The sequence below is a fragment of the Heptranchias perlo genome, chromosome 2, assembly GCF_035084215.1.
Source record: "Heptranchias perlo isolate sHepPer1 chromosome 2, sHepPer1.hap1, whole genome shotgun sequence".
Classification (NCBI taxonomy): domain Eukaryota; kingdom Metazoa; phylum Chordata; class Chondrichthyes; order Hexanchiformes; family Hexanchidae; genus Heptranchias; species Heptranchias perlo.
In genome coordinates, this window is record NC_090326.1 from 163298561 (window position 1) to 163322319 (window position 23759).

At 51.6% G+C, this 23759-nt stretch overlaps 1 protein-coding gene across 3 annotated transcripts in view; it reads right to left on the reverse strand.

The window, feature by feature from the left end:
• The window catches only part of gfus.1 (GDP-L-fucose synthase, tandem duplicate 1), a 35601-nt gene that overhangs the window by 5247 nt on the left and 6595 nt on the right, over positions 1-23759 (reverse strand). The window contains exons 2-10 of one of the 3 annotated variants that reach the window (XM_067968536.1): positions 21509-21668; positions 19090-19204; positions 11923-12051; positions 10706-10779; positions 8986-9119; positions 7497-7561; positions 5342-5408; positions 3557-3636; positions 324-524 (exon numbers count right to left, since the gene is read on the reverse strand). In XM_067968536.1, coding sequence (XP_067824637.1) covers positions 435-524; positions 3557-3636; positions 5342-5408; positions 7497-7561; positions 8986-9119; positions 10706-10779; positions 11923-12051; positions 19090-19204; positions 21509-21666 — 912 coding nt within the window. In that variant the 5' untranslated portion in view covers positions 21667-21668 and the 3' untranslated portion in view covers positions 324-434. Of the gene's footprint in view, positions 1-323; positions 525-3556; positions 3637-5341; positions 5409-7496; positions 7562-8985; positions 9120-10705; positions 10780-11922; positions 12052-19089; positions 19205-21508; positions 21669-23759 lie in introns of those variants that run through there. The other 2 variants (XM_067968527.1, XM_067968546.1) reach the window with 2 other exon arrangements.

Here is a 23759-nt window from a genome sequence, read left to right on the forward strand (position 1 = left end):
CTGCGAGGTGATGAATCAAAACACCCAGACACACACGAGTTAACAGTGCTCTCTGGGGTACAGGTCCACCTGCAGAGTGCCCTCTGGCACCTCGACTAAGTGCCAGTCTGCACGCACAAGCCTCGACAGTGAATGGCAGCAGGCTATTCGACTGTGGAGGGGTGTCACAACCGACCATGAGCCAGTCCGGACCTGACACCAAGGTTGGCAACTTTCCAGGATGCCCTGAAGTCTCCAGGAATTGAAGATTAATCTCTGGGACACTGCTAGGAGCAACACCCAGGAGAAAAGTCACAGGGGCATTAAATAAAATGTCATTTTCTTTGGACAGTTTTTTTTGTTTATTAGAAAAGTATTGCAAGTGGGATTAAAAAACACCGTTAGACAGGCAAGAATCATCCAATCAGGTAGTGAAGAGTCTGCTCGCTTTCCAATTAGCCGTGGGAAGGCGGAGCGCCCCGAGGATGGATGTGTCGGGCGACCAATGGCGGGATGTGGAGGCGGGGCAATGGAGGCAGGAGGTCCTGAATCCAAATAAAGGAAATTACAAAAGTATGAGGTGTGAGTGGGCTATGATAGATTGGGGAACTTAACTAAAAGGGATTACGGTGGATAGGCAATAGCTAATATTTAAAGAACGTGTGCAGGAATTACAACAATTATTCATTCCTGTCTGGCACAAAAATAAAACAGGAAAGGAGGCTCAACTGTGGCTTACAAAAGAAATTAGGGATAGTATTAGATCCAAAGAGGAGACATATAAAATTGCCAGAAAAAGCAGCAAGCCTGAGGATTGGGAGCAGTTCAGAATTCAGCAAAGGAGGACAGAGAGATTGATTAAGAGGGGAAAATAGAGTATGAGAGTAAACCAGCAAGGAACATAAAAACTGACTGCAAAAGCTTCTATAAATTTGTCAAGAGAAAAAGATTAGTGAAGACAAATGTAGGTCCCTTACAGTCAGAAATGGGGGAAATTATAATGGGGAACAAAGAAATGGCAGAACAATTAAACACATACTTTGGTTCTGTCTTCACAAAGGAGGACACAAATAATCTGCCAGAAATGTTAGGGAACCAAGGGTCTAGTGAGAGGGAGGAACTGAAGGAAACCAGTATTAGTAAAAAACATAGTGCCAGGGAAATTAATGGGGCTAAAGGCTGACAAATCCCCAGGGCCTGATAATCTACATCCCAGAGTACTAAAGGGAGTGGCCCTGGAAATAGTGGATGCATTGGTGATCATCTTCCAAAATTGAAAATTGGTTGACAGACAGGAAACAGAGAGTAGGAATAAACGGGTGGCAGGCAGTGACTAGTGGGGTACCGCAGGGATCGGTGCTTGGGCTCCAGCTATTCACAATATATATCAATGATTTGGATGAGGGAACTGAATGTAACATTTCCAAGTTTGCAGACGACACAAAGCTGGGGTGGAATGTGAGCTGTGAGGAGGATGCAAAGAGGCTCCAATGTGATTTAGACAAGTTGGGTGAGTGAGCAAGAACAGGGCAGATGCAGTATAACGTGGATAAATGTGAGGTTATCCACTTTGGTTGTAAAAACAGAAAGGCAGATTATCATCTGAATGGTGATAGATTGGGAAAAGGGGAGGTGCAATGAGACCTGGGTGTCCTTGTACATCAGTCGCTGAAGGCGAGCATTCAGGTGCTGTAAGCAGTTAGGAAGGCGAATGGTATGCTGGCCTTCATTGCAAGAGGATTTGAGTACAGGAGCAGGGATGTCTTACTGCAGTTATACAGGGCCTTAGTGAGACCACATCTGGAGTATTGTGTGCAGTTTTGGTCTCCTTATCTGAGGAAGGATGTCCTTGCCATGGAGGGAGTGCAACAAAGGTTTACCAGGCGGATTCCTGGGATGGCAGGTTAGTAAGTTTGCAGATGACACCAAGATTGGTGGCATTGTGGACAGTGAAGAAGGTTATCTAGGATTGCAACGGGATCTTGATAAATTGGGCCAGTGGGCCGATGAATGGCAGATGGAGTTTAATTTAGATAAATGTGAGGTGATGCATTTTGGTAGATCGAATCGGGCCAGGACCTACTCCGTTAATGGTAGGGCGTTGGGGAGAGTTATAGAACAAAGAGATCTAGGAGTACAGATTCATAGCTCCTTGAAAGTGGAGTCACAGGTGGATAGGGTGGTGAAGAAGGCATTCAGCATGCTTGGTTTCATTGGTCAGAACATTGAATGCAGGAGTTGGGATGTCTTGTTGAAGTTGTACAGGGCATTGGTGAGGCCACACTTGGAGTACTGTGTACAGTTCTGGTCACCCTATTATAGAAAGGATATTATTAAACTAGAAAGAGTGCAGAAAAGATTTACTAGGATGCTACCGGGACTTGATGGTTTGACTTACAGGGAGAGGTTAGACAGACTGGGACTTTATTCCCTGGAGAGTAGGAGGTTAAGGGGTGATCTTATAGAAGTCTATAAAATAATGAGGGGCATAGATAAGGTCGATAGTCAAAATCTTTTCCCAAAGGTAGGGGAGTCTATAACGAGGGGGCACAGATTTAAGGTGAGAGGGGAGAGATACAAAAGGATCCAGAGGGGCAATTTTTTCACTCAAAGGGTGGTGAGTGTCTGGAACGAGCTGCCAGAGGCAGTAGTAGAGGCGGGTACAATTTTGTCTTTTAAAAAGCATTTGGACAGTTACATGGGTAAGATGGGTATGGAGGGATATGGGCCAAGTGCAGGCAATTGGGACTAGCTTAGTGGTATAAACTGGGCGACATGGACATGTTGGGCCGAAGGGCCTGTTTCCATGTTGTAACTTCTATGATTCTATGATTCTATACGTATGAGGAGAGATTGGGTCGACTAGGTCTATATTCACTAGAAGAATGAGAGGTGATCTCATCGAAACATATAAAATTCTAACAGGATTAGACAGACTAGATGCAGGGAGGATGTTCCCGATGGCTGGGGAGTCCAGAACCAGGGGTCACAGTCTCAGGATACGGGGTATGCCATTTAGAACCGAGATGAGGAGAAATTTCTTCACTCAGAGGGTGATGAACCTGTGGAATTCTCTACCACAGAAGGCAGTGGGGGCCAAGTCATTAGATGTATTCAAGAAGGAGATAGATATATTTCTTAATGCTAAAGGGATCAAGGGATATGGGGAAAAAGCGGGAACAGGGTACTGAGTTAGACGATCAGCCATGATCATTTTGAATGGCAGAGCAGGCCCGAAGGGCCGAATGGCCTACTCTTGCTCCTATTTTCTATGTTTCTATGTGATGAAACCTCCAGGAATACGTAAAATTAGAGTTGGCAACTCAACCTCACCTTTCTCACACACTTTCTCACACACTTTCTCACACACTTTCTCACACACTTTCTCACACACTTTCTCACACACTTTCTCACACACTTTCTCACACACTTTCTCACACTAGTGGGGGTTACTGGGTAGCTATCAGGAGCTGGAGCCCTGGCTGGTTTCCAGCACTGTTGACCCATCGAGGGGGCTGGTGGAGTTGCGACTCTCTGAAGGATGTATTATACAGGCAGTTCCACACGTGAAGGATACGATGACCTCCCCTTTGAAACCAGTGGCTGCCACGATGCTCTCCGCTGCCTCTTTAATGGACACTTCATCTTCTTCTCCCACTGAGGAGAGAAACACAGGATCATCATCTTCACAATAACCGACGGTAAACACCATCCGAGTCCCTGCCTATTCCCCACCACCTTCAGTAACAGCACTCAGCTTCCTTAACAAACTGCTCTTTTGTGGGGGAGAAGTGTGGAGGACAGAACAATTAGGCTCAGAGTTTCAGCAATGAACATCCCAGATCAGATACAGCACGGGTTAGATACAGAGTAAAGCTCCCTCTACACTGTCCATCAAACACTCCCAGGGCAGGTACAGCACGGGTTAGATACAGAGTAAAGCTCCCTCTACACTGTCCCATCAAACACACCCAGGGCAGGTACAGCACGGGTTAGATACAGAGTAAAGCTCCCTCTACACTGTCCCATCAAACACTCCCAGGGCAGGTACAGCACGGGTTAGATACAGAGTAAAGCTCCCTCTACACTGTCCATCAAACACTCCCAGGGCAGGTACAGGGTTAGATACAGAGTAAAGCTCCCTCTACACCGTCCCATCAAACACTCCCAGGGCAGGTACAGCACGGGTTAGATACAGAGTAAAGCTCCCTCTACACTGCCCATCAAACACTCCCAGGGCAGGTACAGCACGGGTTAGATACAGAGTAAAGCTCCCTCTACACTGCCCATCAAACACTCCCAGGGCAGGTACAGCACGGGTTAGATACAGAGTAAAGCTCCCTCTACACTGTCCATCAAACACTCCCAGGGCAGGTACAGCACGGGTTAGATACAGAGTAAAGCTCCCTCTACACTGTCCCATCAAACACTCCCAGGGCAGGTACAGCACGGGTTAGGTACAGAGTAAAGCTCCCTCTACACTGTCCCATCAAACACTCCCAGGGCAGGTACAGCACGGGTTAGGTACAGAGTAAAGCTCCCTCTACACTGTCCATCAAACACTCGCAGGGCAGGTACAGCACGGGTTAGATACAGAGTAAAGCTCCCTCTACACTGTCCCATCAAACACACCCAGGGCAGGTACAGCACGGGTTAGGTACAGAGTAAACACCTCCCTCTGTGCTGCCCCAACAATGTGCCTCGGTCCAAAATTCAAAACATTGCCCCCCCCCCCCCCCCCACTGGAGCACTATAGCGTAAAAAAATTGTTTCCCCTCATCGGCCATCTTTAAGATCAGAGTGAAGGTGATATTTGAGGGTCTGACGTACAGTTGCTTGGAACTGGGAGCAGACACCCAAACTATCTCCACTTGAGACCCTTACAGCCAGTACAGAGATGAGAATTTCAACCCATCCTTCTGGAGTGGATATGAGCCCAGGTGCTAACCTAAACCTTCACCTCTCCCTCCCCCTTACTCTTACTCTTGCTGGGGTACAGTTCCTCAGTGCAGCATCTGTCCAGTGCCTCAATCCACTAACAATTCTGTATGCGCGACACCAAGACAGTGAGTGCCAGCAGACCACTCGACTGTGGAAAGCATCGCGGCTGAGCCTGCCCCTTCCCTCACCCGATGCCTGCACCTCGGACCTTGGTAGCGAGTAGAACAACATACTCACAGATGTCTGGAGGTAGCGGGGGAGGGGCGGGCAAGGGGGACGAGAACGCAGAGAGGCTGTTCTACAACTTGCTTCCCTCCTCAAAGAAAACCAAACAACTTGCATTTATATAGTGCCTTTAACTTAGTAAAACGTCCCAAAGAGCTTCACAAGAGCGTAATCAGACAAAAAAAAACATTCTCACCCGAGAGGATGATGGGCTGAATCTCTTTGTATTCTCTCAATACCCAGATGAAGAGACGGGCCAAGTCCTGGAAAATTCAGTGATCACCGTTACTAAGTATGAGTCAGGTCCCCCAGTCATCAAAGCCGACACTCTTTTCCTTTTTGGGGAACCCCTACATACCCCATGCCCTCGGAATGGGATGGGGCGATTCATGGATCACTATCAGCATCGCACCTCAATCACCCATCTCCCCGCAACACGAGACACGCCCTGGGCAGACATGTCAAGCCATATCGCAAATGAACACCTCGTCTCCGGCTTAGGCAACTGACCTCGTCTCCAGTGACCAGATGGAGACAGACTCACCCCGTCTGAGGCAACTGACCTCGTCTCCAGTGACCAGATGGAGACAGACTCACCCCGTCTGAGGCAATCAACCTCGTCTCCAGTGGCCAGATGGAGACAGACTCACCCCGTCTGAGGCAATCAACCTCGTCTCCAGTGGCCAGATGGAGACAGACTCACCCCGTCTGAGGCAACTGACCTCGTCTCCAGTGACCAGATGGAGACAGACTCACCCCGTCTGAGGCAACTGACCTCGTCTCCAGTGGCCAGACGGAGATAGACTCACCCCGTCTGAGGCAATCAACCTCGTCTCCAGTGGCTAGATGGAGACAGACTCACCCCGTCTGAGGCAATCAACCTCGTCTCCAGTGGCCAGATGGAGACAGACTCACCCCGTCTGAGGCAACTGACCTCGTCTCCAGTGGCCAGATGGAGACAGACTCACCCCGTCTGAGGCAACTGACCTCGTCTCCAGTGGCCAGATGGAGACAGACTCACCCCGTCTGAGGCAACTGACCTCGTCTCCAGTGGCCAGACGGAGATAGACTCACCCCGTCTGAGGCAATCAACCTCGTCTCCAGTGGCCAGATGGAGACAGACTCACCCCGTCTGAGGCAATCAACCTCGTCTCCAGTGGCCAGATGGAGACAGACTCACCCCGTCTGAGGCAACTGACCTCGTCTCCAGTGGCCAGATGGAGACAGACTCACCCCGTCTGAGGCAACTGACCTCGTCTCCAGTGGCCAGACGGAGATAGACTCACCCCGTCTGAGGCAATCAACCTCGTCTCCAGTGGCCAGATGGAGACAGACTCACCCCGTCTGAGGCAATCAACCTCGTCTCCAGTGGCCAGATGGAGACAGACTCACCCCGTCTGAGGCAATCAACCTCGTCTCCAGTGGCCAGATGGAGACAGACTCACCCCGTCTGAGGCAACTGACCTCGCCTCCAGTGGCCAGACGGAGATAGACTCACCCCGTCTGAGGCAATCAACCTCGTCTCCAGTGGCCAGATGGAGACAGACTCACCCCGTCTGAGGCAATCAACCTCGTTTCCAGTGGCCAGATGGAGACAGACTCACCCCGTCTGAGGCAACTGACCTCGTCTCCAGTGGCCAGACGGAGACAGACTCACCCGGTCTGAGGTAATTGCATTCAGTTAAGAGGCCGCCACCCCACAACTCAGAATAAAGCCGTCAAATTTTAGATAGCTCCTTCTACTGGACCGGTTCCTGACTGGGGCAGAGATCGCATCATATAGAAGGTAAGTGTCTTTACCGATAACACTTGGCCCATGTGATACCCTGGACTGGTTCCGATCGCCTGAGGGGGTCAGAGAGGAATTTTCCAGAGTATTTTTTTCCCTTATTGGCTCTGGGTTTTTCTCTGTTTTTCCCAGGAGATTACATGGCTGCGGGGAGGGAGGAATGAGGGAGGATCTAGTCACGATGCATCTGCCATCCCGAGTGTGGGGCAGGCTTGATGAACCAGCTGGTCTTCTCCTGCCCGTCATTCTCGTATTTCTGCTCCAACCCCCTAATCCAAACGGTATTTTCTTTCTCCATTCCCCACATCGACCACCCTGGGGCCTTTCTGAGCGAGACGGTCAGTTTTTTTTCCTTGTGGCCCGCTGTCTGAACTCATTTCTCCAGACACAGGAGACTTCCTTCCCATCGGCCTGGGCTGGATTTGGACCCAGGGTCCCAGAGGAGGAAGGCTAGGGGGCCCGTCCCACTCCCCCAGAACCGTTTCCCTCTGTGGGGTCTGCTCAAAGGGTCAGTCGAATCACGCAAACAAATCTAGTTCAAGAAATGGCCCAAGTGACGTACCAGAGAATATATGAACTGCCGCCTGGGCTGCCCTGATCCCCACACCTCCAGGGAAGTGCCATTTTCTGGGAGAGGAAAAGAAGTGAAACATAAAGTTTGTTAGTAACTTAGATACAACTGGCCCCAAAGAGGTAGTGTACTGTACAAAATTACTCCAAATTGTCTCTCAGTCACCTGTGTGTTGCGCTTAGGAATTGCTGGTGAGGGGCAATCTGAATCAGCCATTTCATGTCTTTCAATCATGAATAGGAAATGCTTTTAAAATTGTGTTTTACAAGCTAATTATCAGAGATTAAGGTCAGGGAAAGCTTTCTTTATTTCATTGAGCTCAGTAAAATAAGGAAAGCTTTCATTGAACTTAATCCCCAATGAATGCCAGTGAAACAAAGTTTTATGTCCCAGCTCATTACTTATTACACTGTACATAGGAACAGGAGGAGGCCATTCAGCCCCTCAAGCCCGTTCTGCCGTTCAATTAGATCATGGCCGATCTGTATCTGAGCTCTATTTACCTTTGCTCCATATTCCCCGATGCTCTTACCTAACAAAAATCAATCGATCTCAGTTTTGAAAGCTCCAATTGACCCCCAGCATCCACAGCCTTTTGGGGGAAAAGAGTGTTCCAGGTTTCCATTACCGAGTGTGTGGAAAAAGTGCTTCCTGGCATCACCTTTGAACGGCCTGGCTCTAATTTTAAGATTGCATTAGGAGGCATTCTACATATAAATGCAGCGTGTGGCAGACCACTCACCAGCAAAGAGAGAGCATGAGACTGAACTTGCATTTATATAGTGCCGTTCACATCCGTTAAGATGTCTCAAAGCACTTCACAGGCAATGAATTAGTTTTGGAGTGCCATCACCATCGTTATGTAGGCAAAATTGGCAGGCAATCTGTACACAGGAAGGTCCCACAAACAGTAAATGTCACACACCATCCCGACTTGGAAATATATCGCCGTTCCTTCATCGTCGCTGGGTCAAAATCCTGGAACTCCCTTACTAACAGCACTGTGGGAGAACCTTCACCACACGGGCTGCAGCGGTTCAAGAAGGCGGCTCACCACCACCTTCTCAAGGGCAATAAATGCCGGCCTCGCCAGGGACACCCACATCCCATGAACGAATAAAAAAAAAATCTCTCGACCTGCACCGCAGTTTAATTGTTCCTTTGTTTCAATTGCACAGATGGAAAAGAAAACAAAATCTCCCCTCAAGCAATTCTGTCGAGTGGACTTTCCCTTTAATTTGCCAGAGAACATCCCAGGCCATCAATAGATATTCATTTAATATTCAGGCCAAAAGAGAAAACGCAGAATGGCGGCAATATTTGAAGAGCTTTCTCCCAACTTATAAACGCCTAACTAAAAACGGAACTGATTCGAGGAGGGCACAGGAAACGGGACTTGGGAAAGAATGAGTTACAATTTAACGGAGTCTCTCAACACTGGAGCACGGACACAAAAAAATATATAATCGGGAGACTCAACTCTGCGCCAGGTAAGTCTTGTGAATCAGTCCTGGCAAAACGTGCCCGTCCTCGATATTAAAGTTGTCGTACATTCCAAAGACGTTGGTGGGAATCACCGCTGTAAACATGCAACCGTGTTGCTCGTAGTAACCCCTGGAACGGAGGATTCGGACGGTTAGCGGGAATCTACACCCGAGATAAGGGAACGTTACCGATTCCCCCTCCAATTTTCTCGCCATCTCCTGAAAGCACCAACACTTGATGGACAACGGCTCCATTAGTGCCAGCATCTGCCTGCTACCTCACCCAGGGGGAAGTGGGGGAGGACGGTGGGGAGAGGGGAGGACGGAGGGGAGAGGGGAGGACGGAGGGGAGAGGGGAGGACGGAGGGGAGAGGGGAGGACGGAGGGGAGAGGGGAGGACGGAGGGGAGAGGGGAGGACGGAGGGGAGAGGGGAGGACGGAGGGGAGAGGGGAGGACGGAGGGGAGAGGGGAGGACGGAGGGGAGAGGGGAGGACGGAGGGGAGAGGGGAGGACGGAGGGGAGAGGGGAGGACGGAGGGGAGAGGGGAGGACGGAGGGGAGAGGGGAGGACGGAGGGGAGAGGGGAGGACGGAGGGGAGAGGGGAGGACGGAGGGGAGAGGGGAGGACGGAGGGGAGAGGGGAGGACGGAGGGGAGAGGGGAGGACGGAGGGGAGAGGGGAGGACGGAGGGGAGAGGGGAGGACGGAGGGGAGAGGGGAGGACGGAGGGGAGAGGGGAGGACGGAGGGGAGAGGGGAGGACGGAGGGGAGAGGGGAGGACGGAGGGGAGAGGGGAGGACGGAGGGGAGAGGGGAGGACGGAGGGGAGAGGGGAGGACGGAGGGGAGAGGGGAGGACGGAGGGGAGAGGGGAGGACGGAGGGGAGAGGGGAGGACGGAGGGGAGAGGGGAGGACGGAGGGGAGAGGGGAGGACGGAGGGAGAGGGGAGGACGGAGGGAGAGGGGAGGACGGAGGGAGAGGGGAGGACGGAGGGAGAGGGGAGGACGGAGGGAGAGGGGAGGACGGAGGGGAGAGGGGAGGACGGAGGGGAGAGGGGAGGACGGAGGGGAGAGGGGAGGACGGAGGGGAGAGGGGAGGACGGAGGGGAGAGGGGAGGACGGAGGGGAGAGGGAGGACGGAGGGGAGAGGGGAGGACGGAGGGGAGAGGGGAGGACGGAGGGGAGAGGGGAGGACGGAGGGAGAGGGGAGGACGGAGGGAGAGGGGAGAACGGAGGGAGAGGGGAGAACGGAGGGAGAGGGGAGAACGGAGGGAGAGGGAGAAGCAAACAAGAGGGAGGCGAGAAGGGGAAATTAGCAAGGAGAAGAAATGGGAATAGAAAGAAGAGGGAAGTAGGGTGAAGGGAAGAGGCAAAGGAAGAATGGAGAGGTTCCACTTATATAGTCTCTTACTGTATGTCTGGGGATGTCACAATGTGCTTCACACAATGAGTAACTTGGAGGTACAGTCACGATTGTAATCTAGGTGGACGTGATAACCATTTTGCACACAGCAAGATCCCACAAACAGGAACGAGATGAATGACTGGCTATTGATTTTTTTTCTTGGTGGCATTGGTTGAGGGGAGAGTGCCGGCTCAGACACCCGGAGAACACCCTGCTCCTCTTCGATTATTGCCACGGGATCTTTAAAACCACCGGGAACAGCCGGGTGAGGTTTTGGTTTAAAACGGAGAACATGAAACAAAAAGGAGGCTTACCGGTTCTGAACATCAATCATTCGTTTCGCATAGGAATATCCAAAGTTTGAACTGTGTGGGGGCCCATTGTGGATCTACAAGAGACGGAGAGCAGTTTTATTTTACATTAAATTTATATTCTCCCTTCAATTCCAAATCCTGGATGAGAACAGGAGCAGGATTCTGTCTCTCTGTCAGTGTCAGCTAGTCTGACTGTCCCACACCTTACTGCTGGCCAGTGGCTGGACACTGCCCAGTGACCCGTCACCATCCAGTGGCTGGACACTGCCCAGTGACCCGTCACCATCCAGTGGCTGGACACTGCCCAGTGACCCGTCACCATCCAGTGGCTGGACACTGCCCAGTGACCCGTCACCATCCAGTGGCTGGACACTGCCCAGTGACCCGTCACGAGACAGGATAGAACCAGAGAAGCATAGAAACGTACAGCACAGGAAGAATCCAGTGTCAGAAGAGGGGAGGGGGTGAGCAAGGATATAAGTTTGGAGGAGGTTGCAGAGATAGGTGAGGACAAGACTGTGAAGGGAGTTGTACACTTGGGGATGGGTAACCAACGGGCGTGAAGATTAGCAAGCAAAGAGATGGTAAGTGAACCGGACTGAGACGGGATAGGGCAACCGGGACTGAAGTTCACGTGGGTGGAACTTGGGAGAGCATTGGTGGCGGGGGGGGGAGGGAGCCGGGGGGGGGGGGGGGGGGAGGGAGCCGGGGGGGGGGGGGGGGAGGGAGCGGGGGGGGGGGGGGAGGGAGCGGGGGGAGGGAGCGGGGGGGGGGGGGGGGAGCGGGGGGGGGTGGGGAGGGAGCGGGGGGGGGTGGGGAGGGAGCGGGGGGGGTGGGGAGGGAGCGGGGGAGGGAGCGGGGGAGGGAGCGGGGGAGGGAGCGGGGGGGGGAGCGGGGGGGGGGAGCGGGGGGGGGGAGCGGGGGGGGGGGGAGCGGGGGGGGAGGGAGCGGGAGGGGGAGGGAGCGGGAGGGGGAGGGAGCGGGAGGGGGGAGGGAGCGGGAGGGGGAGGGAGCGGGAGGGGGAGGGAGCGGGAGGGGGAGGGAGCGGGAGGGGGAGGGAGCGGGAGGGGGAGGGAGCGGGAGGGGGAGGGAGCGGGAGGGGGAGGGAGCGGGAGGGGGAGGGAGCGGCGGTGGGGAGAGAGCGGGCTGGGGGGGGGGGGGGTGGGGGGGGGGGGTGGGGGGGGGGGGGTGGGGGGGGGGGTGGGGGGCAGTCTCACCATAGTTTCATCAATGGGGTAGGTGGTCTTGTCTGGGAAGATGCAGGTGGAGAGACAGGAGACGACCTTTGTGACCCCGTGCTCGTGGGCCGAATGCAGGACGTTGTCGTTGATCTGCATGTTTTTTCTCTGTTAAACATAAAAACAAAACACAATAAATCGTCATCAACCGATGTTCAGGATCTACCCAGCCCTACAGTCACCAAACTCCACCCTTTCTCCCCCCTCACCAATTTCCACCCCACCTGAAGGCACCTGGTGTCAGTGACTCAGTGGGTCGCTCTCTCACCCGAGTCAGAAGGTCGTGGGTTCATGTCCCGTGTCAGAGACTTGATCATACAGTAAGGCCGACACTCCCAGTGCAGTATTGAGGGAGTGCTGCACTGTAGGAGGTGCCGTCTTTCAGATGAGCTGGATAGCATAGATGCATTTAAGGGGAAAGCTAGATAAGCATAAGGGAGAAAGGAATAGAAGGATATGTTGATAGGATTACATGAAGTTGGGTGGGAGGAGGCTCACGTGGAGCATAAACACCGGTAGAGACCTGTTGGGCCGAATGGTCTATTTCTATGCAGTACAGTCTGTGCAATTCTATTTTAAAACTGAGGTGAGGTCTGGTCTGCCCTCTCAGGTGGACGTGAAAGATCCCAAGACACTATTTCGAAGAAGAGCAGGGGAGTTCTCCCCGCTGTCCTGGCCAACATTTATCCCTCAACCAACATCACTAAAAACAGATGATCTGGTCATTTTCTCAATGCTGTTTGTGGGATCTTGCTATGCACAAATTAGCTGCAGCGTTTCCTACATTACAAGTGACGACACTTCAAAAGTACTTCATTGGCTGTAAAGTGCTTTGGGGTATCCTGAGGTGGTGAAAGGCGGTATATAAATGGAAATTTGTGCCCAGCAAGCTCCCACCAACAGCAACGAGACGATCTGTTTCAGGTGTTGGTTGTGGGATAAATGTTGGGCATCACATTGGGTTGGACTCCCCTGCTCTTCTTTGAAATAGTGTTATGGGATCTTTTACATCCACCTGAGGGGGCAGACAATGCCTCGGTTTAACGTCTCTCCCGAAAGACGTGGTGACTGGAGGGGCAGGGAAGGAAACCAAAACAGTTTTGGTTTAAGTTACTTGCCTCCACCCTGAGATTTGCACCGATGTCTCTGCCCAACTGAGAGACATAATTATATACATTTAACATAACATTCAAATGTACATCTACATCGAGGCCTGTGCACACCCAGTGCACGAGGGAGGGAGATTACAGGGTGTTTGCTGCCCAAACTATGTGTGAGGTGGGGGTCGTCCTGCACTGAGCCTCACCTCCCCACTTTTGGAGTATTGTGCAGAGTCCCGGAATCCATACTACAGAAAGGATATAGAGGTACCGGAGAAGATGCAAAAAAGATTCATAAGGATACCACCAGAACTGAGAGGATATATTTATCAGGAAAGGCTAAAGGCATTTTGAAAATCAAAAGGTTAGTATGCAGGTGCAGCAGGTGATCAAGAAGGGCCAACGGAATGTTGGCTTTTATTGCCAGGGGGATAGAATATAAAAACAGGGAGGTATTGCTGCAGTTATATAAGGTATTAGTGAGACCGCACCTGGAATACTGCATACAGTTTTGGTCTCCGTACTTAAGAAAAGACATACTTGCTCTCGAGGCAGTACAAAGAAGGTTCACTCGGTTAATCCCGGGGATGAGGGGGCGGACATATGAGGAGAGGTTGAGTAGATTGGGACTCTACTCATTGGAGTTCAGAAGAATGAGAGGCGATCTTATTGAAACATATAAGATTGTGAAGGGGCTTGATCGGGTGGATGCGGTAAGGATGTTCCCAAGGATGGGTGAAACTAGAACGAGGGGGCATAATCTTAGAATAATCTTAGAATAAGGGGCTGCTCTTTCAAAACTGAGATGAGGAGAAACTTCTTCACTCAGAGGGTGGTAGGTCTGTGGAATTTGCTGCCCCAGGAAGCTGTGGAAGCTACATCATTAAATAAATTTAAAACAGAAATAGACAGTTTCCTATAAGTAAAGGGAATTAGGGGTTACGGGGAGCAGGCAGGAAATTGGACATGATTTTAGATTTGAGGTTAGGACCAGATCAGCCATGATCTTATTGAATGGCGGAGCAGGCTCGAGGGGCCGATTGGCCTACTCCTGCTCCTGTTTCTTATGTTCTTATGTTCTTATGCAACAGGCTGGGGCTCTTTTCTCTAGAAAAGAGAAAGCTGAGGGAAGTCTTTAAGATAATGAAAGGGTTTCATAGGCTAGGTGTAGAGATGATGTTTCCACTTGTGAGGGAGACCAGAACTGGGGGCCATGAATATAAGATAGTCACTAATAAATCCAATGGGGAATTCAGGAGAAACTTCTTTACCCAGAGAGTGGTCAGAATGTGAAAATAACAAGGGGCAGAAAACACTGGTGGGCTGAGACAGGAGAAATTATAATGGGGAATAAAGAAATGGCAGAGATGTTAAACAAATATTTTGAATCTGTCTTCACAGTGGAAGACACAAAAAACATATCAGTAATCGTGGGGAACCAAGGGTCTAATGAGAGTGAGGAACTTAAAGTAATTAATATTAGTAAAGAAAAAGTACTGGAGAAATTAATAGGACTAAAAGCCGATAAATCCCCTGGACCTGACGGCCTACATCCGAGGGTTCTAAAAGGGGTGGCTGCAGAGATAGTGGATGCATTGGTTTAATCCTCCAAAATACCCGAGGTTTAGATCGGTCCCGGTGGATTGGATGGTAGCAAATATAATATCACCATTCAAGAAAGGAGGGAGAGAGAAAATAGGGAACTACAGGCCAGTTAGCCTGACATCAGTCATCGGGAAAATGCTGGAATCCATTATTAAGGACGTAGTAACGGGGCACTTAGAAAATCATAATATGATTAGGCAGAGTCAACATGGTTTTATGAAAGTGAAATAGTGTTTGACAAATCTACTGGAGTTTTTTTGAGGATGTAACTAGCAGGATAGATAAAGGGGAACCAGTGGATGTGGTATATTTGGATTTTCAAAAGGCATTCAATAAGGTGCCACACAAAAGGTTGTGACATAAGCTAAGGGCTCATGGGGTTGAGGGTAATAGATTAGCGTGGATGAGGATTGGTTAACAGACAGAAAACAGAGTAGGAATAAACGGGTCATTTTCGGGATGGCAGGCTGTAGCTAGTGGGGTCCCGCAAGGATCAGTTTTTTTTTTATTCGTTCACGGGATGTGGGCGTCGCTGGCGAGGCCAGCATTTATTTCCCATCCCTAATTGCCCTCGAGAAGGTGGTGGTGAGCCGCCTTCTTGAACCGCTGCAGTCCGTGTGGTGACGGTTCTCCCACAGTGCTGTTAGGAAGGGAGTTCCAGGATTTTGACCCAGCGACAATGAAGGAACGGCGATATATTTCCAAGTCGGGATGGTGTGTGACTTGGAGGGGAACGTGCAGGCGGTGTTGTTCCCATGTGCCTGCTGCTCTTGTCCTTCTAGGTGGTAGAGGTCGCGGGTTTGGGAGGTGCTGTCGAAGAAGCCTTGGCGAGTTGCTGCAGTGCATCCTGTGGATGGTACACACTGCAGCCACAGTGCGCCGGTGGTGAAGGGAGTGAATGTTTAGGGTGATGGATGGGGTGCCAATCAAGCGGGCTGCTTTATCTTGGATGGTGTCGAGCTTCTTGAGTGTTGTTGGAGCTGCACTCATCCAGGCAAGTGGAGAGTATTCCATCACACTCCTGACTTGTGCCTTGTAGATGGTGGAAAGGCTTTGGGGAGTCAGGAGGTGAGTCACTCGCCGCAGAACACCCAGCCTCTGACCTGCTCTCGTAGCCACAGTATTTATATGGCTGGTCCAGTTAAGTTTCTGGTCAATGGTGACCCCCAGGATGTTGATGGTGGGGGATTCGGTGATGGTAATGCCGTTGAATGTCAAGGGGAGGTGGTTAGACTTTCTCTTGTTGGAGATGGTCATTGCCTGGCACTTATCTGGCGCGAATGTTACTTGCCACTTATGAGCCCAAGCCTGGATGTTGTCCAGGTCTTGCTGCATGCGGGCTCGGACTGCTTCATTATCTGAGGGGTTGCGAATGGAACTGAACACTGTGCAATCATCAGCGAACATCCCCATTTCTGACCTTATGATGGAGGGAAGGTCATTGATGAAGCAGCTGAAGATGGTTGGGCCTAGGACACTGCCCTGAGGAACTCCTGCAGCAATGCCCTGGGGCTGAGATGATTGGCCTCCAACAACCACTACCATCTTCCTTTGTGCTAGGTATGACTCCAGCCACTGGAGAGTTTTCCCCCAGATTCCCATGGACTTCAATTTTACGAGGGCTCCTTGGTGCCACACTCGGTCAAATGCTGCCTTGATGTCAGTGCTTGGGCCTCAGCTATTTACAATCTATATTAATGATTTAGATGAAGGGACCGAGTGCAGTGCATCCAAGTTTGCTGATGATACAAAGCTAGGTGGGAAAGTAAGCTGTGAGGAGGACACAAAAAGTCTGCAAAGTGATATAGACAAGTTAAATGAGTGGGCAAGAAGGTGGCAGATGGAGTATAATGTGGGGAAATATGAGGTTATTCACATTAGAGAATAAGTAGAATGGGCTTATACTTTGCGTCAGTATTTACAGTCGAAAAAGAGGATAGCATCCCAAGAAAACTTATATTGAATCAGGGACAGGGACTCGATAAAATTAACATCGGTTAAGCAACAGTAATGAAGAAAATAATAACACAAAAGAGTGACAAATCCCCAGGACCAGATGGTTTCCATCCCAGGGTTTTAAAGGAAGTAGGTGAGCACATTGCGGATGCCCTAACTATAATCTTTCAAAGTTCTCTAAATTCAGGAACTGTCCCTCTAGATTGGAAAATTGCACGTCACTTCGCTTTTTAAGAAAGGAGAGAGAGGGAAACCGGGGAATTATAGACCAGTTAGCCTAACATCTGTTGTGGGGAAAATGCTGGAGTCTATAATTAAGGATAGGGTGACTGAACACCTCGAGAATTGTCAGTTAATCAAAGAGAGCCAGCATGGATTTGTGAAAGGTAGGTCGTGCCTGACAAACCTGATTGAATTTTTTGAAGAGGTGACTAAAGTAGTGGACAGGGGAATGTCAATGGATGTTATTTATATGGACTTCCAGAAGGCATTTGATAAGGTCCCACATAAGAGACTGTTAGCTAAGATAGAAGCCCATGGAATCAAGGGAAAAGTACAGACTTGGTTAGGAAATTGGCTGAGCGAAAGGCGACAAGAGAGTAGGGATAATGGGAAGGTACTCACATTGGCAGGATGTGACTAGTGGAGTCCCACAGGGATCTGTCTTGGGGCCTCAATTATTCACAATATTTATTAACGACTTAGATGAAGGCATAGAAAGTCTCATATCTAAGTTTGCCGATGACACAAAGATTGGTGGCATTGTAAGCAGTGTAGATGAAAACATAAAATTACAAAGCGATATTGATAGATTAGGTGAATGGGCAAAACTGTGGCAAATGGAATGCAATGTAGACAAATGTGAGGTCATCCACTTTGGATCAAAAAAGGATAGAACAGGGTACTTTCTAAATGGTAAAAAGTTAAAAACAGTGGATGTCCAAAGGGACTTAGGGGTTCAGGTACATAGATCATTGAAGTGTCATGAATAGGTGCAGAAAATAATCAATAAGGCTAATGGAATGTTGGCCTTTATATCTGGAGGACTGGAGTACAAGGGGGCAGAAGTTATGCTGCAGCTATACAAAACCCTGGTTCGACCGCACCTGGAGTACTGTGAGCAGTTCTGGGCACCGCACCTTCGGAAGGACATATTGGCCTTGGAGGGAGTGCAGCGTAGGTTTACTAGAATGATACTCGGACTTCAAGGGTTAAGTTACGAGGAGAGATTACACAAATTGGGGTTGTATTCTCTAGAGTTTCGAAGGTTAAGGGGTGATCTGATCGAATTTTATAAGATATTAAGGGGAACGGATAGGGTGGATAGAGAGAAACTATTTCCGCTGGTTGGGGATTCTAGGAGTAGGGGGCACAGTCTAAAAATTAGAGCCAGACCTTTCAGGAGTGAGATTAGAAAACATTTCTACACACAAAGGGTGGTAGAAGTTTGGAACTCTCTTCCGCAAACGGCAATTGATACTTGCTCAATTGCTAAATTTCAATCTGAGATAAATAGCTTTTTGGCAACCAAAGGTAATTAAGGGATATGGGCCAAAGGCAGGTATATGGAGTTAGATCACAGATCAGCCATGATCTTATCAAATGGCGGAGCAGGCACGAGGGGCTGAATGGCCTACTCCTGTTCCTATGTTCCTATACTCTCTGGAGTTTAGAAGAATGAGAGGTGATCTCATTGAAACATATAAAATTCTGGCTGGAGAGCCTAGAACTAGGGGGCATAGACTCAGGATATGGGGTCGACCATTTAAGACTGAGATGGGGGGGAATTTCTTCACTCGGGGTTGTGAATCTTTGGAATTCTCTACCCCAAAGGGCTGTGGATGCTCAGTCGTTGAGTATATTCAATGCTGAGAGATAGATTTTTGGACTCTAGGGGAATCAAGGGATATGGGGATTGGGCAGGAAAGTGGAGTTGAGGTCGAAGATCAGCCATGATATTATTGAATGGCGGAGCAGGCTCGAGGGGCCATGTGGCCTACTCCTGCTCCTGCTCCTATTTCTTATGGACCTCGCTCCTATTTCTTAAGGAGTGGTTGAGGCGAATAGCATAGACACATTTAAGGGGAAGCTAGATAAGTACACGAGAGAGAAAGGAATTGAAGGGTATGTTGATAGGGTTAGATGAAGTAGGGAGTGAGGAGGCTCGTGTGGAGCATAAACACCGGTATAGACCAGATGGGCCGAGTGGCCCGTTTCTGTGCTGTAGAATCAATGAAGCTTGGCTGTACTGCAAGAACTCTGGCTGAATTCTCCCCCTAGCCCGCTGTGACACTCCAATTGCTGCCTCAACTCAAATCAGCTAACACGGCACAGACCGGGGGGGCAACCTGGGGCATCCTGAACCATGCGTCTCTGTAAAAGGCAACGCACCCTGAGCTACAGGAAGCGGTCGTTTGTTTATCACTCTCCAACATTGAATCAAACTCAGTGGGTGAACGAAGATATTTAACACACTGACACTCACCCAGAAATCCAGGTTGTACTTCATGTTCCGGAAGAGGCCTCCCACCATGGCCGCCAGGTGAACAACATGCGTGGGTCGGTACCTGTCGAACAAGGCCCTGGTCTCTGCAGCATCCCTGCACGGGGAGGAAGAACAAAAGAACATACATTTATAGAGTGCCTCTCACCATCGCAGGATGTCCCAAAGCCCCTTACAGCCAATGAAGTACTTTTGTAATGTAGGAAACGCGGCAGCCAATTTGCACACAGCAAGATCCCACAAACAGCAATGTGATAATGACCAGATAATCTGTTTTTTTTTAGTGATGTTGGTTGAGGGATAAATCTTGGCCAGGACACCGGGGAGAACGCCTCTGCTCTTCTTCAAAATAGTGCCGTGGGATCTTTTACGTCCACCCAAGGAGGCAGACGGGGCCTCGGTTTAACGTCTCATCCGAAAGACGGCACCTCCGACAGCGCAGTGCTCCCTCAGTACTGCCCATCCGACAGTGCAGCGCTCCCTCAGTACTGCCCATCCGACAGTGCAGCGCTCCCTCAGTACTGCCCATCCGACAGTGCAGCGCTCCCTCAGTACTGCCCATCCGACAGTGCAGTGCTCCCTCGGTACTGACCCTCCTTCAGTACAGCGCTTCCTCAGTACTGCCCATCCGACAGTGCAGTGCTCCCTCGGTACTGACCCTCCGACAGTGCAGCGCTCCCTCAGTACTGATCCTCCGACAGTACAGCGCTCCCTCAGTACTGATCCTCCGACAGTACAGCGCTCCCTCAGTACTGACCCTCCGACAGTGCAGCGCTCCCTCAGTACCGACCCTCCTTCAGTGCAGCGCTCCCTCAGTACTGACCCTCCGACAGTACAGCGCTCCCTCAGCACTGACCCTCCGACAGTACAGCGCTCCCTCAGCACTGACCCTCCGACAGTGCAGCGCTCCCTCAGTACCGACCCTCCTTCAGTGCAGCGCTCCCTCAGTACTGATCCTCCGACAGTACAGCGCTCCCTCAGCACTGACCCTCCGACAGTACAGCGCTCCCTCAGCACTGACCCTCCGACAGTACAGCGCTCCCTCAGCACTGACCCTCCGACAGTACAGTGCTCCCTCAGCACTGACCCTCCGACAGTACAGCGCTCCCTCAGTACTGACCCTCCGACAGTACAGCGCTCCCTCAGCACTGACCCTCCGACAGTACAGCGCTCCCTCAGCACTGACCCTCCGACAGTACAGCGCTCCCTCAGCACTGACCCTCCGACAGTACAGCGCTCCCTCAGCACTGACCCTCCGACAGTACAGCGCTCCCTCAGTACTGACCCTCCGACAGTACAGCGCTCCCTCAGTACTGACCCTCCTTCAGCACAGCGCTCCCTCAGTACTGACCCTCCGACAGTGCAGCGCTCCCTCAGTACCGACCCTCCTTCAGTGCAGCGCTCCCTCAGTACTGACCCTCCGACAGTACAGCGCTCCCTCAGCACTGACCCTCCGACAGTACAGCGCTCCCTCAGCACTGACCCTCCGACAGTGCAGCGCTCCCTCAGTACCGACCCTCCTTCAGTGCAGCGCTCCCTCAGTACTGATCCTCCGACAGTACAGCGCTCCCTCAGCACTGACCCTCCGACAGTACAGCGCTCCCTCAGCACTGACCCTCCGACAGTACAGCGCTCCCTCAGCACTGACCCTCCGACAGTACAGTGCTCCCTCAGCACTGACCCTCCGACAGTACAGCGCTCCCTCAGTACTGACCCTCCGACAGTACAGCGCTCCCTCAGCACTGACCCTCCGACAGTACAGCGCTCCCTCAGCACTGACCCTCCGACAGTACAGCGCTCCCTCAGCACTGACCCTCCGACAGTACAGCGCTCCCTCAGCACTGACCCTCCGACAGTACAGCGCTCCCTCAGTACTGACCCTCCGACAGTACAGCGCTCCCTCAGTACTGACCCTCCGACAGTGCAGCGTTCCCTCAGTACTGACCCTCCGACAGTACAGCACTCCCTCAGGAGAAGGGGGGGGGGGGTAGTGGGGCGAGGCGAGAGGATGCTGTGAGGGTGGGGGTCAAGCGGTGGGGAAGGAGGCGGGGTAGGTGGAGGAGGGAAAGAATACAAAATCGGCCCGAATTCCCGCCCCTGATCCCTATCCAGTGACTCCGCACGCACGGATATTGGGTGAGAATAGGCTCCAGCCCAGCACCGCCTTCACTACCCGCCCCCATGGTTGAATACCCCGATGAACACACTGTCATGGTTCACTCATGAGGAGTGGGCGCCCGAGCGGGGCACTGGAGTGGGCGGGTCGCCGAACCTGGTGGCAATGTTTTCTGGGGAGGAGAGAGGCAGGATGAAAACAACATGACTTTATCGATCGACAAATGCCGATTGCCAGGAGGTCAATGCCAGTCAGCGCCGAGGATCTGACACGACCAAGACTCACGTTAAATCTGCATCTTTAGAAGACAGAAAGACCCACTCCTCGTCAGGCCGCCCCTCGCCCGCCTTCACCACCTGCTCGATGGCTCTCCCCACCAGCCCCGATCCCCCAGTCACCAGGATCCGCTTGCTCTTCGCTCCAGTCCTGTCCCCGTCTGCCATCTCTGCAATTTCAAAACAGAACAGACCAACCGGGCTCGACCCTCAGCAGCACAACACACGGAGTCATGAGTCCAGCCAGCTCCCCACTCAGGGCTCACTGAGTTAACACACCACCTCGTGCAGCAAGAAGGACTGACTTGCATTTATATAGCGCCTTTCACCACCTCAGGACATCCCAAAGCATTTTACAATCAACGAAGTACTTTTGAAGTGTAGTCACTGTTGTAATGTAGGAGACATGGCAGCCAATTTAGGCACAGCAAGATCCCACAAACAGCAATATGGTAATGACAAGATATTCTGTGTCAGTGATGTTGGTTGAGGGAAAAATATTGGCCAGAATGGGTCTTCGAATAATGGCCATGGGATCTTCTACATCCACCCGAGGGGGCAGACAGGGCCTCGGTTTAACATCATATCCAAAAGACGGCACATCCGACAGTGCAGCACTCCCTCAGTACTGCACTGGGAGTGTCGGCCTGGATTTTGTGCTCAAGTCCCTGGAGCAGGGCTTGAACCCACAACCTTCTGACTCAGACGAGAGCGTTACCCACTGAGCCACAGCTAGATATAAGATCAGGTCCCATTGTCAATCCCTGGTCTGTGCTATTAGCTGATCTCAGCTGAGATAGCCGGAGGAGCCCCGACACTAGATCCCAGTGCCATGCGATAACAGACAGCAAAAAATTAAACACCAGACAGGGCTCCTGATGGGAATCTAGTGACCACTACTGGGAGGTGAGAGTGTGGACAGTAGGCAAAGGGACCAAACCCAAATCGCCAAAACCCCCCTCACCCGAATCTCCAAAACCCCCCTCACCCGAATCACCAAAACTCCCCTCACCCGAATCTCCAAAACCCCCCTCACCCGAATCACCAAAACTCCCCTCACCCGAATCTCCAAAACCCCCCTCACCCGAATCTCCAAAACTCCCCTCACCCGAATCTCCAAAACCCCCCTCACCCGAATCGCCAAAACTCCCCTCACCCGAATCGCCAAAACCCCCCTCACCCGAATCTCCAAAACCCCCCTCACCCGAATCACCAAAACTCCCCTCACCCGAATCGCCAAAACTCCCCTCACCCGAATCGCCAAAACCCCCCTCACCCGAATCTCCAAAACTCCCCTCACCCGAATCGCCAAAACCCCCCTCACCCGAATCTCCAAAACTCCCCTCACCCGAATCGCCAAAACTCCCCTCACCCGAATCGCCAAAACCCCCCTCACCCGAATCTCCAAAACTCCCCTCACCCGAATCGCCAAAACTCCCCTCACCCGAATCGCCAAAACCCCCCTCACCCGAATCTCCAAAATCCCCTCAGCCGAATCTCCAAAACCCCCCTCACCCGAATCGCCAAAACCCCCCTCACCCGAATCTCCAAAACCCCCCTCACCCGAATCACCAAAACTCCCCTCACCCGAATCGCCAAAACTCCCCTCACCCGAATCGCCAAAACTCCCCTCACCCGAATCGCCAAAACTCCCCTCACCCGAATCTCCAAAACCCCCCTCACCCGAATCGCCAAAACTCCCCTCACCCGAATCGCCAAAACTCCCCTCACCCAAATCCCCAAAACCCCCCTCACCCGAATCCCCAAAACCCCCCTCAACCGAATCACCAAAACTCCCCTCACCCGAATCCCCAAAACTCCCCTCACCCGAATCACCAAAACTCCCCTCACCCAAATCCCCAAAACCCCCCTCACCCGAATCCCCAAAACCCCCCTCACCCGAATCGCCAAAACTCCCCTCACCCGAATCGCCAAAACCCCCCTCACCCGAATCGCCAAAACTCCCCTCACCCGAATCACCAAAACTCCCCTCACCCAAATCCCCAAAACCCCCCTCACCCGAATCACCAAAACTCCCCTCACTCGAATCACCAAAACTCCCCTCACTCGAATCGCCAAAACTCCCCTCACCCGAATCGCCAAAACTCCCCTCACCCGAATCTCCAAAACTCCCCTCACTCGAATCGCCAAAACTCCCCTCACCCGAATCTCCAAAACCCCCCTCACCCGAATCGCCAAAACCCCCCTCACCCGAATCTCCAAAACCCCCCTCACCCGAATCTCCAAAACCCCCCTCACCC